At 32.7% G+C, this 19,192-nt stretch overlaps 2 protein-coding genes and 1 non-coding gene across 3 annotated transcripts; all 3 read right to left on the reverse strand.

The window, feature by feature from the left end:
* Positions 1–499: 499 nt before the first annotated feature.
* LOC131634817 (uncharacterized) lies at positions 500–1,323 on the reverse strand. The gene is made up of 2 exons (XM_058905442.1): positions 1,167–1,323; positions 500–1,086 (listed from the first exon to the last, which is right to left on the reverse strand). Exon 2 carries the CDS (start codon positions 1,075–1,077, stop codon positions 691–693), a length of 387 nt encoding a protein of 128 aa, XP_058761425.1. The 5' UTR covers positions 1,078–1,086; positions 1,167–1,323; the 3' UTR covers positions 500–690.
* Positions 1,324–12,084: 10,761 nt separating this feature from the next.
* On the reverse strand, positions 12,085–12,186 carry LOC131634827 (small nucleolar RNA Z279/snoR105/snoR108). The gene has a single exon (XR_009293675.1). It is a non-coding gene; the product is annotated as a small nucleolar RNA Z279/snoR105/snoR108 (small nucleolar RNA).
* Positions 12,187–13,825: 1,639 nt separating this feature from the next.
* LOC131634806 (B3 domain-containing transcription factor VRN1-like) lies at positions 13,826–18,061 on the reverse strand. Its single transcript, XM_058905428.1, has 4 exons — positions 17,764–18,061; positions 15,144–15,825; positions 14,631–14,833; positions 13,826–14,538 (listed from the first exon to the last, which is right to left on the reverse strand). Exons 1-4 carry the CDS (start codon positions 17,824–17,826, stop codon positions 14,179–14,181), a joined length of 1,308 nt encoding a protein of 435 aa, XP_058761411.1. The 5' UTR covers positions 17,827–18,061; the 3' UTR covers positions 13,826–14,178.
* Between the last annotated feature and the right edge of the window lie 1,131 nt (positions 18,062–19,192).

The raw sequence follows: 19,192 nt of genomic DNA on the forward strand, positions 1-19,192 counted from the left end.
TTTCCTTTATATCATTTTCCATCCATGTAATTTTCATGCAATCCTATAATATTTTTAAACGATTTCACAGTCTATGTATGAAAGACATGATAATGAAATTGTACACTAGCAGTGTTTGTTTCATTGGAGTTTGGAAGCTGCTATGACTATAACTACTTCCCATAGCAGTTCAATGCAGCTCATATTCTTTCTATTCAGTTCCCTTCCATAGATGTTGGATTATAAATGTTTCAGACTCCTTCAAAGCTCATTTGAACTAGATTTCTCTACTACAGACCCAAATCCATGCATGAAATGTCACCCGAAGATCAAAAACCTTATGATCTCAACTAGGGTCATTTTAGAGAGTTTGCAAGATGTACTATAGCACACGGCCTCAAATTTTCAACCGTGCGCCTAATAGAATTGTCACGATTAAACTATATCTAAATCTGACCCTTAATTGTTGTCACAGTTGAATCGTAACTAACTCGCGCAAAAATATGATATTCTAAACATAGAAATCCCAACCAATATTGATGTACAAAACCAGACAGCATTGTGTACAATTATGTATCTCAAAATAAAATTCAGGTGGTACTATTCAAATACCTCCAAGAACATTAACAATTGAGTTCTACATCATCACATCAAGAATTAAACTGATATAACAAACTTACATCACATTACATACATATATAATAAAAGCTCTTACTCAGATTCTTCAACAAAAGCTTCAATTCGAAGAAGAACAAACCCAACAGCAACACCAACAAGAGTAAGTCCATTCATAATAGCCGCAATCTGGAAAATCTCACCTGCAGCATTACATGTTGAAGAAGCAGCACCACCACCACCTCGACCACTTCTTCTTCCTCCCATTGATATTGAACTCACCACCTTTGCAAAAGCTTGTTGACTGCTAACAGGAACTCCTAGTGATGTCACGGTGCAGTTCTGAGCTTTCAATCCGTTATAAGCATTGAGTCCTGTGATGAACTTCACTCTATGACCCTTCCTGTTGTTCCTTGATTTGGAACCAATTGAGCTTCCTACAACAGTGATTGTAGATGGAGTTGCTGCTGAGGCTGAGGCCATTTTTATTATCTGTGAAATATGAGAAAAAAGTTTAGAGAAATATTGAATTGATGAGATGATACTATAAGGAAAAATAGAAGCAATATAACCTTTTGGTTTCTTGAAATGTGTGTGGAGTTTGTGGTAAGGGAGATTTGTGTATTTGGATTAAAAGAGAGAAAAGGATAAGGTGAGATGAGTGTGGTTGGTTGATAATAGGAGAGAATGTGATGATAGATTGTTGATAATACGTGGCGTATAGCTTTACTTGGATGCTGGCCATCAAAGATTTTGAAACCCAATCACCTTGTTAGGTGTCAACTAAGTGGAACTTAGTTAATGGTAACTAATTCAACTAAAATGAAAATGCATATTTTTATGACTTTTTTAAATAAATTCTTTTTAAATTCTCTACCTCTCTTTTAAGGTGTGAAAAAAATAAAGGAAGGAATTTGTTTTCATATTTTTACAAATATTACATTGATAAATAGAGGGTGTTTAAGGTGGTAAAGTGAAATACTTTTCTATCATGGAGGAGTGGAATAATTACCAGCTATCTATGTTGATTTGTTAAGGTTTTTATTATTATTATTATTATTATTATTATTATTATTATTATTATTATTATTATTATTATTATTATTATTATTATTATTTTAATAAAAAAGTTGAAAAAATTAATATTTTATTAATATTTGTTTATTCTGAAATCTCATCCTCAACTTAAAACTACTCACAAAAGTTATTTTTTTAATTAAAAAATGTTCATAATCGACTTCATCTTCTTCAATAAAATTGTCTCTATCAAGTTGAGAGATGCATTTTGGACGAATTTTTTCACACACCTTTGATGAAATTGTTGAGAAACTTTTATTTTGTTAAATTTTCTTTCGGAGATGCATTTTCGTTTGCATAAAAGGTTAATCCGGAGATACATCTCTGTAATGTCCAGTAGTTCAATGTTCAGTGAGTTTTTCTGAGATGCATCTCCGAAATATGCTCTGTTAGTTCAAATCAGAAACAACATGGAACGATAGCATAATAAAAAAATAACATAAATTAACATCAAAATAAACATTTCATAGATAATCGTTAACGTTAAAATAAATTTAACATTACATGTCATTACAACGGGTGGTTTAAGACGTTGCAATATCCTTAGAATATCTTCAGTTGATCTTGCAATCAATGCATCCATTTCAATCAGACTCTTTGTTAAGTAATGATAAAAGGTACTTCACATAACCTTTAAATCATCCTCTGTCTTCAGTTCAAGCATGGTGAATTGTATTTTCCTTTCGTTGTTAATCGAGAGTGAATGGTAGTTGAGCTTGACAACTCTTTAATTTTCTAGATATCGCAGAAGACTATTGAGTTTGGATTTCAGATCGACGAGAAGTTGTCTCCGGAGACCCTAAGCTAAAGTGGGGGATTCGCGCCACTGAAATACACAAATGTGAGATATGGATGTGTATTCATTCTGGTATTTTTAAGAAAATGGAATGAGAGACCCTATTTATAGAAGTTATAGATTAATAAGGATCTTACAAATCATATCCTATCATCAGGACATAATTCAGAGATGCATATCTGAATACGCCCTTTTTTTTTCATAAAATAAGGATCTTTACGAAGATGCACATTCGTATCGTCCCCTGTTTGTGTGCGTGTGTTTGGCCTAGTGGTGAAAACTTGGGTCTTGGGGTGTGCTCCCCTCAAGGTCTCAGGTTCGAATTCTGCTAGGCACAAATTGCTAATTAAAAAAAAATAGTCCCCTGTTTTGTTTTTTTAATAATTAAAAGGTGTGTCCAAATATGCATCTTCAGATCCCAACGAAACCACTGTTCATATAGAACTAGTATATTACGCTATGCAGAATTTATAAACACTAAAATTGTCCAAAAATTATCATCCAATTTTATAACATTATGCGGTGCGTTACATAAAAAACATGAGTTACATTGTTAGATTAAAATTAAGATGCATCAAAAGATATTCTACATAAAGCTATTGGTGGTTCTTTCTTTGACCTTTCCTTATTTGTTTCTCTTTTAATATCGCAACTTAGTGAACTCTTCCATGTTTTCCATAAAGTGATTCGGCCAAGTTTTAGCATCTTGTATGAAATTTTTCGTCCACTCCAATGATGTCTTTGGTGTAAGACAACTCGGTTCAAAACAAACCTGAAAAAAATTGTTGTTTTTTATAGCCAACTAATAGACATGTGTTCTAACGGATTTTGAGGTGGCTTACTCCGTATTGGAAATAATGTTTTTGAGAAACAATATCATGTTAAATCAATACACACCTTATCATAAGCACTTGCTATAAGATGTCTCATTTTCAAAAAGAGTGTCTGTAACGCCCGTAATTTAATTAATTATTTAATTAAATTATTTTTGGATTATTTGTTGATAAATTGTCATGTGATGGTGTTGTGTTGCCAAGTCGATTATTTAGTTGTGTAGTCGGTCGATTTTTAAGATGTTTATTTAGTGTTATTAATACTAGAAATAATATTAATAGTATTATAATAGGATAACAATTGCATTGGGTTTATTTTATAATGATGAGTAGCAAAGTGGAGGTATGAGAAGGTTAGGCCCAAAGATTGAATCAAAAATTATATTAGTAATTAGAATAAAAGAAAAATTTGAAGTACCAGTAAGGGTTGAAAGTGCTATCAGGAAAAGAGAAAATGAGGGTTTGGAGAAAGAACGTAGCGGTTGCCATGAAGAAGAAAAATGGAAGAAGAGGAAAGTTTGGAATTCGATCGAAAAATTTTCGAGCGGACTCCAATCCAAGATAAGGGTGGGGTTTAAACTCTATAACTGGGATTATGATGAATGATATGTGGGATTTTGGGTGTTGAAATTTCTACTGTGTTTGATGTTGTGGTTGTCTGTGTTAATGTTGTTTGTTGTGATGTTTTTCTGAAAATCGATGAGGAAATTGATTTTATTCAGTCAATAAAATGTTGTTGCAAAATTTATGGATCGCTGGAATTATGACTGAAACCGGATTTTAGAATAAGTAAGAGAGGAAGAAGAAATTATGGGAAGAAGAAAGAAACTGGGGTGGGGGCCACACAAGCAAGGGGTGGGCGCCCCATATGCCTGGGATGGGCGCCCCAGATAGCAAAGGAGTGGGATGGGCACCCTATAGTGTGAGGTGGGGGGCACCATTATGTTTTAGCATTTTGTATTAGTTTGTTACTTATTCCATTATATATAAGTCTTACTCTTAAATAAATTAAGTGAGACTAGTAGGGGTGTGCAAAATATCTTGTTTTGATGCCCAAATCTATAACCAAACCTAAATCACTTTTAAATATCCGGATATAATTGAATGGTTATTAACCGGTTAAGTTAATAATGGTTTTGGTTATCCATTTATATAATCCGGATATAATTAAATGGTTATTAACCGTTTAAATTATTTTGGATTCGGTTATAATTCGGTTATTATCCAAATCCAAATATTTTAATTCTCAAAATAAAATAAAAAATTGAAAAAATAAAATTTTGGAAAAAATAATTTTCAAAACTGGATTTTTAAAAAAAACCGGTTATATAATCATAATCAAATTTATAACTGGTTTTATAACCAATTTTGATTAAATTGTGGTTATGGTTATAAATCCAATTCATTTAAATGGTTTTAAAATGGTTATGATTTGATTTTTAAAAATAATCAACCATGCACACCCCTAGAGACTAGTGATAATTAACAATAAGAGCACATGGTGATGGTGATTAATTAATGGGAAGGCAAAATTGATTAGTTGAATATGTTATCAAGAGTACCATAGAATTAATGATAGTAAAATAACTATAAGTATAAGTAGGAAATAAAGTAGTGGAAGAATAATATAGTGACTAGTAGTAAAATTCAGTAAGCAAATTACAGAAGATAAAATAAAGAAAACTAGTTGACAGTAATACAATACTGTCATAAAATTGGTAACATCCGTAGTAGCTTATATAGCATAGCAGAAGATAGTAAGAGCCTTAGCAGAATATTAATTAGCAGGAGTATCGAAATGGCAGATTGATAGAGATTCAGTGGAAAAAGTATTTTAATAGTAGAAAACTTTTAGTTGGAGTGTTGGGATAATTTGATAGTGAATGTAGCATTAACATTAGTATTTTAGCCAAAAATTAATTAACCGCTTTGGATCGAAAACTGTCTGAATAATTATGGAACGCGTGTAGGTTGTTTTGATTGAATTGGTATGTTGAATATTTGTTGGAAACTTGTAAACTTGCAGGTGATGTGAATTTAGTTGAATTGCCTCTAACTATTGGCAAGATAAAGTTGTAGGCTTGATAGCCAATGTTGATTTGTCGTTGAATTGTCGTTGAATTATTTGTGTTGCTTTATTGAGTTGCTGTTGAGTTATTGTTGTTATTATGTTATACTGTTGTTATTTTAATGATGTTATGACGAAGATGAAACAGTTTAAAATGATAAAACTGCGACAATGTGACGATGATGAATCACCTCTAGCTAATGGTAATAACAGTGATATAGGCGTATGCCTCGCGACAAATTTTGTTGTTGTTGAGTATGTGATGTTGCATTCATCGAGTCACATACATTTGCATATTTTTTGACGGCCTGGATTGGCAAACTGTGATGAAGGCTTATGCCTTGTTTGATGCCTCTATTTATTGACAATTTAGCAATGGGGGCTGAAACCCTGGGTACCACATACATGTGCATAGTTAGTGTAACATTTTATAATGCATAAGTGTGAATTGATGTGAAGTGTTATGACTTGGATTGTGACTTGAATTGCTTGTCGGATATAATGATGTAAATTGAAGTGAATTGTGATGTTGATGTTGTGAAGTGGTGATCTTAATTACTCGAATTCTAATATATTATTGATGATACACTTGTTTATATAGTTTGATATCTCACCCCTTCTGTTTGAATGTTACCCATATGTTGGTAACGTGCAGATTAAGAAGATTAGTATGCTTTTGAAGTAGCTTGGAAGATGTTAATCTTCTGTTGCTTACGTCGAGTCGAGTCATGCTCTGATATGTAAAACTCGGGAAGGGATGAACGTTTGATTGTTCCATAGATGAATCTTAGTTACTGTTAAAGTATTTCTAAAGGATGATTTTGAGTAATGGTGGATGAAGTTTCCATGTTGGCTTATAAATGGGATACATGTTGTTTATGTTGGATGTAAAATGTTTTAATAACATGAATATGAATATTTTCCGCTGTGTATTAAAATGCGAAGTTGATATCTATGAAGTTTACTTTGGTTCATCCGTATGTAAGTGTTATGTATCTATTGAATTAAAATGAGCAGGTGGTTTTATGATTTATGTTTCTGCGAAGTGTGACATCCCGTTTGTTGTTGAAATTTTATAACTCTAATTTTTATAATACTCGTCGGGTAGAAATGGGGTGTTCCAGTATCCATTTTTCAAATAGAGTGGGACCACTAAAACAAGGAACAAGAGAATTGACAATTGAATTGTAATTTTCTTTGTTCTCGTATAGTTTATGTATAATTCTCTATATGTCATCATCTCTTGTATAAGACAGAGGCAGACAAATTAGTAGTCGCCATCTCCTTTATCGAGCAAACTCGAAACAACTCGAAAATCACAATTGTAATCACCTTCAACATTTACGATCTGATTAATGTATTTATGCATAAAAAGCGACATCTCTTTAATATTTATGATTTTTTGTACTAGAAATCTGAAGAACCTATTCATGAAGGAGGTTCTTAAGAAGATTCAGAAGATGAATAAATGGTATTCATAATCAAGAGATTTCAGTATCTAGTCAATAAGAAGAATAAAATATTCTCAAGCAGAAGCAATGGATTCAGAGGGTCAAGTTCCATAGTCAACAAAGATGACCAGAAGGAATGTTTCTACTGTAAGAAGACTGATCACTTTATAGCTGATTATCCAGAGCTACAAAAGGAACAACTAAAGAAAGGAAACTTTTAGAAGAAAAGCTTCAGAAACAAGGTCAAGAAGAGTCTCATGACAACATGGGATGAACTTGACAAACAAGGAGAATCTAACAAAGATGAAGAAGAAGTCAATTTGGCTCTGATGGCTTCAACATCTTCAGACACAGAATTTGAATCAGGTTCTAGTTCAGATTCAGAGGAAGAATATGAGTTATTTTCTAAAAAAATTCATGTTAATTTAATTAAGAATCTCTTGTGCTTCGTTAGCTTCTGAACATGTGTTGATTAACCTGAACATGTTCTTGTCCACGCCATTGAATATAACATTCAGATCCTTCATCATCTTGGGCATCAGTCCATTCAGTTTATGATTTCAAGCTAGTAGTTCCATCTTCAAAAGTAATCACTAGTTATGTCCACCTTTTTATCACAGCTTTCCATGCTTTTTTGCCCATGGATTTGAGAAAGTAAACCATCATAGACTTCCAGAAATCATAGTTGGTGACATCTAAAATAGGTGCTTTGTTGATTGATCATCCACCTTTCATTGTGTCCATTTGAGCATAATTTATCTTCCTTGGAGCTCACCCAATAGGATGGGGTGCCTACTCTGATGCCAATTGGAATTCTATTCCTCATGGAACAGATGTTGAAGGTGATGTCTTAGACAAATGGTTCGAAAAGTTAAACTAGAATCACCAAAATTAACACAGTCTAACTTGTACAGGATGATGGAGAAAAAAATCAATAAATAACACTACTTAGTAACCCAGTTTGATGCAACAACTTATACATCTGGAGGGCTGACTTCCATTCGAAGAAAGGAAATTCACAATCAATAACTTAATACATTTAGTCTTATAGGAAAAATAAGCCTATGGTGTTTAATGTATCTTCCTAACACTACCCAATTACTTTCTATTTAGGATTACCCCTAAATATGATAACCCCTCTCACTTTCTCTCAACCACTAAACCCTAGCGATCAACCTCAATAAATGTGAATGAACGTTGAATTACAACTCAAACAGACAAACCTAAAACTATGTCAAATTACTAAAATATAGTATGGTGTATATACAGCAATAACAATGACTCAAATAAAGACTAGAACTATAAAGATCTTCAATGTATTTCTTGCACTTAAATGTAGGTTTTGAGCTCGTTATATATCAAAGTATTATGGGCTTTATTCCTTGGATATTTGATTTGATTTCGTCTAAAATAGTTTCACAATCATTCGGATTTAATGTGTTCCATAAATCTCTCCAACAAAAAGATATGATTTGGTTTCTTTCAAATCCAAATTTAAATCTCCATTTAAATCTGATTTAATCTTTACAACTGTCTGACAAATCATATAATCATATTGCTAAATAAAAGTAACAAAATCTAATCAAATCATCAATAGAAAACACTTCAAAAATGCAACATTCTGGCCTGTTGGGAAAGGTTCGTATATCGTACCCACATGTTGGGACATTGTGTCTAGCATGTGTCCCTTCTGCACCAGAAAAACAACTTGAGACAGCAGATCAATCTTGAACATTTCTCCATATTGTTGTTTTGCATTATGTAGCTAATCTAAAAAGGAACAACAACATTAATTGAAAGCAATACCTCAATGATGTAATTCTAGTGACTAAGTTAAAAGTATCGAAGAAATCTATATTTTCTCTTTGCCTAAAATTTTTGGCTACAAGGAGAGCCTTATACTTATCAACAGTTCCATCGGGTTTTAGTTTTCTTTTTCAAAACTCATTTACAACCGATTAGTTTGCAACCAGGAGGCAAGTGTACTAAGTTTTAGGTCTTGTAAGATTCTTGAGAATCTATCTCATCGTTAATAGCTTCTTGCTACAAATTTGCATCTAGAGATGACAAGGCTTCTTGAAGATTTGTTTGATCTTCTTATAATGTATAGGTCACATAATTTGGTTTATAATCTTTTGCAACTCGTACTCTTTTGCTTCTTCGAAGTTCTATTTTGTCGTTGTTTCTGGTGCTTCTTATCACAAGAATGTGATTCAATTTAGTGCCCCCACTATTTCTCAATTTGAAAGGAAATTTGTCTTCATAGAATTTAACATCATTTGATTTTATGATCACTTTAGCATTTAGGTCATAACACCTATATGCCTTAATGTTTGTTGCATGTCTAATGAATACACATTCATATGCTTTACTAGAAGTTTAGCTCGCTTCAAATCCTTAATTTTGACATAAGCCAGACAATCTCAAGTTTTAAAGTAAGACAAGTTTGGTTGTCTTTTCTTTGATATCTTATAAGGAGGATCTTATTTTAAGACTCTGAAACTTTATTCAAGATATAGAAAATAGTCAATAAAATTTCCCCCTCACCAATGAGATGCAACACTAGAATTTGACATAATAACAACGACTAGCTCAGTAAGAGTTCAATTCTTTCTTTCTATTTTACCATTCATTTTATAAGAATATGGTAAAATAGAAAGAAAGAATATGGTAAAATCATGAACAAGATTCTTTATAATTCCAGGAGTATGCATGATATCCTTCAATATTAAAGTCTTTTCAGAGGCGGACTTCAGCTCCACTGCTCCAATATTGGCAACATTAGTAGTGTGGGAAACTCTCAACAACACTTTCTTATTTGTGTGTGTTTTAAACATTGCACGATCATAAGAGACATGATGATAGAAGCCAATGTCTATCCATCAACCATCATATTCACCAATCATGCTGATTTTAATGATCAAAGCAATAAATTGCTCATCAGTCAGGTTAACCTATGAGTTATGGGCAACATAAGGGTTAAGCTCGATCTTACATTTTTTTAATCATATGACATGGTTTTTCACAATTGAATCAAGAGAAACTCTAGTGTCATTTCTTTGTGGCGGTGGAAGTTGGTTGTCTATCATTTGGAGTAACTGAAACCCTAAAAGGGTTCTAATTTTTTATTCGGTTCACAATATTTCAGTTCTAATTCCTTAATCATTTGTCAAATGGCTTTAGAACTACTCCGAATTTCTTTTTTTTTTCTTTTCGATCTTGTCTCTAAGATTGTTCTTCAATTTGAAGGCGGATAATAAAACTCTCAATTAAAAATTCTTTTGTTTTGTGGCAAAGAGATTTTTTAAAAACTTTTAAATAGAGTGCCGTTTGTCAATGATAAAAGCAATTTCAAATTGTTCATCTAAAGACATACCTTTGGTGATGACCTCATAAGCAAGCTTTTAAAGATCGTAATATTGAACCTCCACAGACCTTCATCTATACCATCTAATACTTTAGGTAGCGGCTAACGACATACTTCTTTGCTCCAAATTCTTTGGTGTCATACTTCTTTTTTCATAGCCTTCCAAATCGATTTTGCAGTATCGGAACTACTGTAATAATCATACAGATAACTTATGATTCCATTGAAAATACGATTTTGTAGAGATAATCATTCTCTTTTCAGAAGGTGGTTTCTTTTGAGAGTTATAAATCATTTGCTTTAATCCATGCATCAGATTTTGCTTCAACATTATTAAGTGTTCCATCTAAATCCACATTTCTTACTGTTAGTTTGCTCGGTTGATCCATAAGGAACATCAGGAATGTCATCAGTCAAAATGTTTTGCAACATTTTTTAAGGCTAAGAAAATCGCAGTTTTTGTTGTCGGCGTTTGAAGTGACTTTCCTCAAACTTTAATAGTTTTCAGAGATAACAACCGCAGAAGTACCAATAATTTCTTCGTAAGCCATGGAATTTTGAAATGTGTTAAAATTGTTATTTTATAGTTTTGAAAAATTGTCGCTTAAGAAATTACTGGGAGTCGCAGACTAAGTCACTCTTTTTAAGACGTTTTGTAGCAATGCTCAAAATTTGTGCAAAGCAGTCACTCAACCGACGCTTTCAGGAAAAAACAACATACTTTTATATTGTATGATTACTACTTACACCGTATTACACCGTAAGTAATCAATCTAGAGTTACACCCTTTGATGGTACAAAAATATTTCGAATATGGTATAATTTCTCAAACGATGAAAAATTCAAATAACTCTCCATAAAAAATTATGTAATTGTTATTGACCACTCAAAATGATTTTTCATAGAGAAAATCAAGTAATTCTCCAAAGAGAATTTAAAAATAATATTTGATAATTTCTCAACTCAAATGAGGAGAAATTAAAATAATTATATATAGAGGATTCAAGAAAGCACTCGAAAAACTTAAAAAGAGAAAGATGGGAAAAATTGGTAATTGAAAATTTGAAAGATGCAAATTGTAAGGAAGAGGATTGAAATCCCAATACTAATTTTCTTATGTAATGAATGAAGTTAGTTAAGATATATAGTGTAAGCAATGTGGAACTAAAGAATATTTTTAAATAACACACTTACACACTTTTTTAACAATGTGGAATTTAAGAATCTTTTTCAAATTCACCTCTCTATTGAAACATTGACCAAAAATAACTGTGAGAGAAATAAAGAAATGAGTGACAACTAGAAGTAACTTTGACCAAAAATAACTGTGAGAGAAATAAAGAAATGAGTGACAATTAGAAGTATTCACCGCTATGGTTCGGTTTTAAAAGAATCTAATGTTCAAACTAATAAAAAACATATGGATTAGTTTGAATTGAATTTGTACATTTTTATAATTAAATACAAATCAAACCAAACCAAAAAAAAAATAACAGAATGTCACAAATGATGTTTAATTATTTTTTTTTGAAATTGAATATCTTATTATCTCATTATATTAATTTCTCTGTTATGATATAAATTATACATTAATAATAGTTAATTTGATAGATGAGCTCGCTAATAAAATACTAAAATCCGTTGTCTAAATTAATTGTACAATACAACCAAACAAAAAAAAACCTAATAGAAGAAATAAAATTATATGAATGAGCTACTTAATGTACAGAATCCCGTTAACGCACTGGTTCTAGAATACACCCAGCTCTATAACGTGAAACAAAAACTTAGAAATTTCAAATTTAATGAATACAAACTCGTTGAAAAATTACTTTATAATAATATAATCAAACAAAAAAAATTTAAACTTGATTTACCCATTTGGGTATGGAGATATAGGGATCAGATTGATCAAATGAGAGTGCCAATTGTCGTAACAGGCTTGGGGCAGACACCCAACTCGCATATTTAATGCGAGACTCGACCACTCATCATATCCCATTACTGCCTGAAGAATCATTGATTTGAAAACACTGTAATCTTCTATTCTTATAGCACCCATATTTTCCAATATCACCAAATCGTTCGATGTGGGACTCCAGTAAAACATGACGCCTACTCTATTTACAATACTCAATACTCAATTCCATAGCAACAACATTCATTCAACAGAAGCTCCATAGCTTATAGTAGCAAAACATTTATGAAAATTACTAGCATTCATTCTGTCACATGTAGAAAATGTAAGGATTTCAGCAATTCAGACACACATTTTCAAACAATTACGGTTCGAATTCGCGCTTCTAAATCATATAAGATTTATTAGGAGCAAATGCCAGCAACACCTAATCTGTTAATCTGAATCGCTAGCAGAATTGAGTCAGCATCCTGTACTTGGATACCAAAACGTAGAATTTCTTGTTTGTGATGATGACAAGATATCATATAAATTGAACCTTCATATTCAAGAATAGTGTTGCTGATAAGTGTTTAGGGTCAAGAAGTTCTTATTAAATCAGTGTTTCAATTTATTCCAACTTATTTCATGAGAATTTTTATGTTACCTTCATGATTGATGGTATTGAGAAAATATTGAATTCTTTCTGGTGGAGTATGTCAGAATCTCAGACAAAGGTACTGCATAGTTTATCATGGGACAAACTTTCTATGCCTAAGAACAAAAGAGAAGAGGTATGAGTTTTAAAAATCTTACTACTTTCAATCTAGTTCTTTTTGGTTAACACGGTTGGCTTATACTCTTAAAGCAGAACACTCTTATCTCCATTTTATTCAAAGCACGTTATTTTCTCTGTATACTGATTTTTGCACAGTATTAACACGGTTGGCTTTGGCACCTCGTCTAAAAAATTCAAGTACCACAAAAGGTTAAAAATATGATATAATGAAGTATGTAGAAACTGCATTTCCATTCGACAACTACTTCAAAATAAAGGTATTACTTGTCCAAATAATTGTGTTTTAGGTGATAATGATATCGAAAATTCTTTGCATTTCTTTCAAAAGTGTCTCAACCATCAACACATTTGGGGTTTGAGCAATGTATCTACAATTTTTTTCACCATCATTCAAAATTTTTGCCACTGTTGTTATTCGGAGTCACCAGAGATCCTTATCAAGCTATTTATTGTGACAAGTGAAGTAAGTCATCATCAGATAAATTTAAATGTAATGCAGATGCTTCCTTTTTGTTTTTTAACAACAAAGTGGAAATTGATATTTGTATCAGAAATTTTGTTTTAACTAAAACTAAGTGGTTCTCTAAACTAAGTGATTATCTCCTATTTGCAATGTCTGAGTGGACGATGCTCTTAGTTTTGCTTAATTTTGAATTAGATGCTAAAATAGTTGGAGATATTTTTCATTTCTTTAAAAAGAATTGCACAGAATTTAGTGATATTAGTAGTTTGGTGTAGAGTTGTAAATAGTTGGAGATATTTTTCCCCCTTTTTGAAAAAAATAGTGTTACTGATATATGGAAACAATGAATAAAGCCATCATCAATGTTGATTTATTTTATATCCATATATCAATCACATCACAATTCTCTTCAAATAAACAATATCATGAATAGATAAATTTCAAAAGAAACCAGATAAAAACTCATTATTAGCCATCACCTTAAAAAAAACACAGTAACTGAGTCATTATATTCATGCAGGTGAAACTACAAACAGATCCAAAGAAAGTTAAACCCAAAAAGTCTACACCAGGACATACCAAAAAATAAAGCGCTAGGATAAGCGTTTCGACTCAGTTTATGATTAAATAGATTGAACAGTCTATTTACAATCCAAGTCGAAAACAAAATATCCATATCAAAACTACCATAACTAAGTTCAAAGTTGGCTATGGACATGTAAATCATCAAAGTTCCAAACTGAATAAACCAGAGAATACCAGGATCACTCAGAAGAAGTAAAAACTACTAGACAGAAACTGTATAGTCTATCAGAAGGACTTAACTCTCCCTGCTAATTTTTAATCAGTTTGGTGACGCTGACACGGTGCTGCAAGTGAGGGTTCAGCAGTTTTGCATGGCTCACATTTTGGCTCACCAGCGTAGAAGGGTCAAATAACCCTGTTTCATCCTCGCGAACACGAAACAAAGTAACTTTCAGCACTACCTCTCTGCTTCTAAGCAGCTCAAAAACACAGACATCTCCTTCCCCTAAACCGTTCTCTACTGTAAATTCATACCATCCTTGGCTTAACTTTGCTCGGCCACCTCTATAAAGACAGCGAACGGGAAATTCTTTCCCAGTGGGGCCCAGAAGTTTAATGAATCCTGAAACCTCGTTCAAATTGTTTTCTGCAAAGGAAGAAGGCAAATACTGGAAAACAAAAACACGAGGTAAGTACGCAACGTGACATGTCGAAGAGGACTCGGGATAAATATAAAGAAAAAATTAATTTAATATCCTACCATTATACATCCCCTATATAAATAGGAGGGTCGCAGCACAACTCGACAGAAAGGATTAGTTGGTTCAAATGTTTTAGATTCATTAATTGCCCTTTCTCTTTCTTCTGCTGTTACGGTTCTTTTTCTTGCAGACGCACTTTCATAGAACCGATAGCGCGAATCTGCGTCCTCCTCATTTTCAGCAGAAGAGCCTTCCTGTGCACCTACAGTTCCATAAATTATATTGATGAGAAAATTGATTTTTTTAGATTACTAGACCATAGCTATGGCCTATGAAGCACTTATGCCTATTCAAAGTTTTTTAAAAAATGCACTGAACCAAACAGAGCCTATAAAAAATGAACTGATAAAAAACATTGCCGAACTAAAATGTTATTCTAATATAAGTTTTAAAAGTTAAAACCTCAACTGCTACTCCAATTCAGCTCAAAAACCATTACCGATATACCTTCAATCTTTAAATGACGGTGCAACATAGGACAATAGAAAGAAAACTTGGATAAAAGAACTTACTCGGATCTGATTTCCGCTTCTTTCTTGAAGATTTTTTAGTATCACTACTATTAAGCCCTTCCTCGTTAGAATAGCGGATTTTCACTTCTTCTGTAGACTTTTTGAACTCACTAGCATTGAACTGAACACCTATATCTCTGGTTGACTGAATGGCAACCTTTGAAGAAAGAGTGCCATCAATATCTCCCCAGTTAACGCGGTTGAGTTTAGACCCGCCATTAAACAAATTATGCAACGATGGAGTATGATTCTTCCCTGGTGTTAGTTGATCCACAGATCCAGGGAAAACCTTCTCTTGCAATACACCAGAACTATGGTTTGAAGGCGACGGACTCAGAAACTCAAGGGAGTCGACATCTTCCATTTCGCTAAATAGAGGATGATAATTTGAATAGCAAGGCCCTTCGTTACGGCCTCTCATGGCGGATTGATAGTTTAACTCCGCACTACCCATGTTAAAGATATGAATGACGAAACATGAATTCCCTTCATACGTGAATACTAGAAAGTATCCAATACCAATGGAGTAGCGTTGAACAAAATCTTGCCAGCCATCGACGAACCAAAGTTTGTTGTCGATTTTTTTCAATCCTAGACGCCAGACGGTGCCGTCAGGAACAGAGATGGTGGCAGCAGTCGAAAGTTGCGCCCCATGTTTTCTCAGAAAATTATCCGGAATCCTCTGCAATTGAAAATAATATTGAGCATCCAAATATTAGTAAATGCTCGCGATAAAAGACGAAAGATTTAAAACCGAGATTTGACTCAGAATCGAAGAGGAAATATAATCATTAACATGAATTTGCAACACGAATTATAAGATTCTACAAAATTCATAAAGAGATCACTAAATCACGCATATAATGTTTTTTTAAACTTTAATTTATCAGCATAAGAAAGTATCTCTATTTTTAATTTTTTTTTCTTAAATTTTATTATTAAATAAATTGGTTCGACCTAAGAAATGGGCCCCAAAGGTACACTTCGAACAAGAAAAGAAACAAAACAACACATTAAATCACTAATTACTAAAGTAAAGATTAAAAAAATAACTAAACCTCGGGTGGCCAAATAGGGGGGTTTTGGAGAAATAGATATTTCTTTGAAACTAAGATAAGAAAAACAGCAGCAGAACGGCGGACAACATTAGGGTTCTGGACTTCTAGTCTCAAGGCAACGAGCAGAAGAACATCGTATAACACAGGAGGGTTCCTGGTGCAAGGCAGAAGGATCCATCCGGTCACAAGGCAAAAAGGCGGTCGCACGTTCAAAGGTTTTGTGGCGAGAAGTGGTTTTTCAATCACAGATCTAGGAAGGTTGAGGATCGGCGGCTCCTTTTCTACCCAGGTGCGTCGTTTTCTAACTGGGTAATGTAATTAACCCAAAATAAACACACAAGCACACACTTTACGTGATTATCGAAGGCAAAACCCATCTGATTTGACCAAAGAGTGATTCTGTGTGAGATCTGAATCGCAGAACACTCCAAACAACATAAAATCGCACGATTTTAATGGGTCAATATGCATTTAAAAAATGGCTCATTTCTAGATTGCCACCAGCAATTGCAATCCAAAATCAATCCAAAATTTATACTGAATATGCGCATGAATCTGTAACTACATTAAAGAATTTTCTACACGTAGAAATTTATAAAATGATTGTCTCAAGTAAATATCTGTAGTCCACATAAAATGAGTTACTTTCTGCCTTCAAGTGCACCTAAGAAATACATGAAATAAGATTCAAAACAGGTACAGCCCCATGATAGCCACTAGTTGAAAATTTTTTGTACCAAATAGTGTATTATGGAAGAAAAAAATTTGGTTTGTCTAAACTTCCAAACTCTGCTGCACTGACGGTGTCGTAGCGTCACTACAGCTTCTATTTAACAACATCAAATCAAAGTAAAATTGGATAGGCATAGTAATAAAACAAATTTCGGCAGACACGAAGCAAAATCATTGTTCACTATGCTATATAGCTCTTCTCTTACACTCAAAACAAGTGACAAGAGACATTGCTAGTTCTAAATAAAAATATCAATTCTATCTAATGTAAAATACCAATTAATTCTCCAATTTACAGAGAGTGACACTCGAGAAGAGCATAAATTCAGCAAGAAACCAATCTGATAGCACGTTCAATTTTCAAGAGCATAAATTTATCAAGAAACCAATCTGATAGCATATTCAATTTTCGTGCCACAAGTTTTGTTATAATCCATGTCTAACCTATGATGCACGGACACCCCGAACACGGCCACAAATTTTGTTATAATCCATGTCTACCATCAAGAAAACACTGTCATTGATCATGATTCTTAACAGAAAAAAAAAATACATAAACCACCCATTCAAACAGAAATAAACAAACCAATGATCAAAATCATAAACCTGCAAGAAAAACCAAAAAAAAATCCAAACTTGATGTAAAGGGGTTTCAGGGTTTATAACTGAGAATATCAACAAGAAAATATACAGCAAAACCCTAAAACCCTTGTCTTGCTACCATCATAACCCCAACAAAATCCAATCAAAAACACCAATCACACAACCAATTCCAAACAAAAACTACACACTGCAATGAGTGATAAAAAAGGAGGGAGAATTTGAATTACCAATTGCCTAGATTGAAGGGTTGTAGGAAGAATGAGCTTGCAAAAAGTAGGGCGAGGAGACATTGTGAGAGAATTTCAAGAAATTCAAAGCATAATTGAGAACCCTTTGATAAAAAGTTGAAAACTTTGGAGAATTCTTCAGATCTAACTTGGGTTGTTCTTCACCTTCTCCACCACCTTTCTCAGCTTTTGAGTCAAACAAAAAACCTAAACCTTAAAAAAAAACAAAAAAAAAATCACAACTTGACCTAATTTAAACCTAACGAGTCCATCACTCGAACGAGTCATCTACAGTACACACACACTATACACAACTTCACCGGTTTTTGTTGGGTGTAGTTAGTAATTTGGGTGTGCGATTAGTAGAAATATGATAGAATTACTAGTAATGTTTTTGTTTTGAATATTGGTTCTTAAACTTTTACATTATTTTAATAGGTCATTTCATATATTTTCTACTATAATGCAAGACTCTAGTCTCTTTTTAAGAATTTGATTTTTAAATTAGCTCTTACAAATTAAAAGAGAAAAGAAATTGTTTGACAAACTATTTTTTAATAATCAATATTGTAAAAATGTTAAGAGAACTATCATTCATTTTCTAATTTTAGAGACTAAAAGAGGGAGACATAAGAAAAAAATCAATTTTTTTATTATAATTTCTAAAAATAGAAAACACATGGAAATGCGCGGAAAAGAATGTACAAAATAAGCGGCAAATGATATGGAGAAAATATAGAGATCACAAGAAAATAATAAATAATTCTAATCACTTCGGCGCATTTTTGTTTTTCTTGCCATTATTGTCGTCCACTTCTCTTATTTTCATTCTATTTAGATTATATAATGTTGAACCTCAATCCTTATTTAGTGATTTTGCTCTTTTATATTTTTTGTTATTTGATTTGATAGTATTCCTCCTAATTTCTCTTTAAATATATGTTGAAAAAACAATTTTTATTGACGCGATATTCTATTATCATAGTTTGCGTTAATGTTTAGAATTAGATATTAAAAAGTTTTAAAAATTGCACAATAAAAGCAAGTGAAATCTTTATATTAGGTTTCAAATATTTAGGTGTTTATCGATAATTCTGATATTTAATTGAGAAAAAAAGATACATTGTCTTTGAGAGTTGGTTGTCATGGTCAATGAATTATACATCTTGAACATAAATTTGGAGGAAATAAATAGGAAACTCCTAAATCTCAAGGTGGGAGAGGAGGGACCAAAATATCAAAATTTTAATGGAGAAAAATGTAATCCCTCTAAAACCTTTTGAAATATTATTTGAAAATACGTTTTGAGTTTCCTCATATTAAAACGGAGGATGTAGATTTTAACGGTGAACTTGAGCTTCCGATGCGGTGAAATAGGGGTTAATTTACAAGGTTAGCACTTCTACGCCAAAATCAGTATGAGAATAAG

Source organism: Vicia villosa, unplaced genomic scaffold (genome assembly GCF_029867415.1).
Source record: "Vicia villosa cultivar HV-30 ecotype Madison, WI unplaced genomic scaffold, Vvil1.0 ctg.001359F_1_1, whole genome shotgun sequence".
NCBI lineage: Eukaryota > Viridiplantae > Streptophyta > Magnoliopsida > Fabales > Fabaceae > Vicia > Vicia villosa.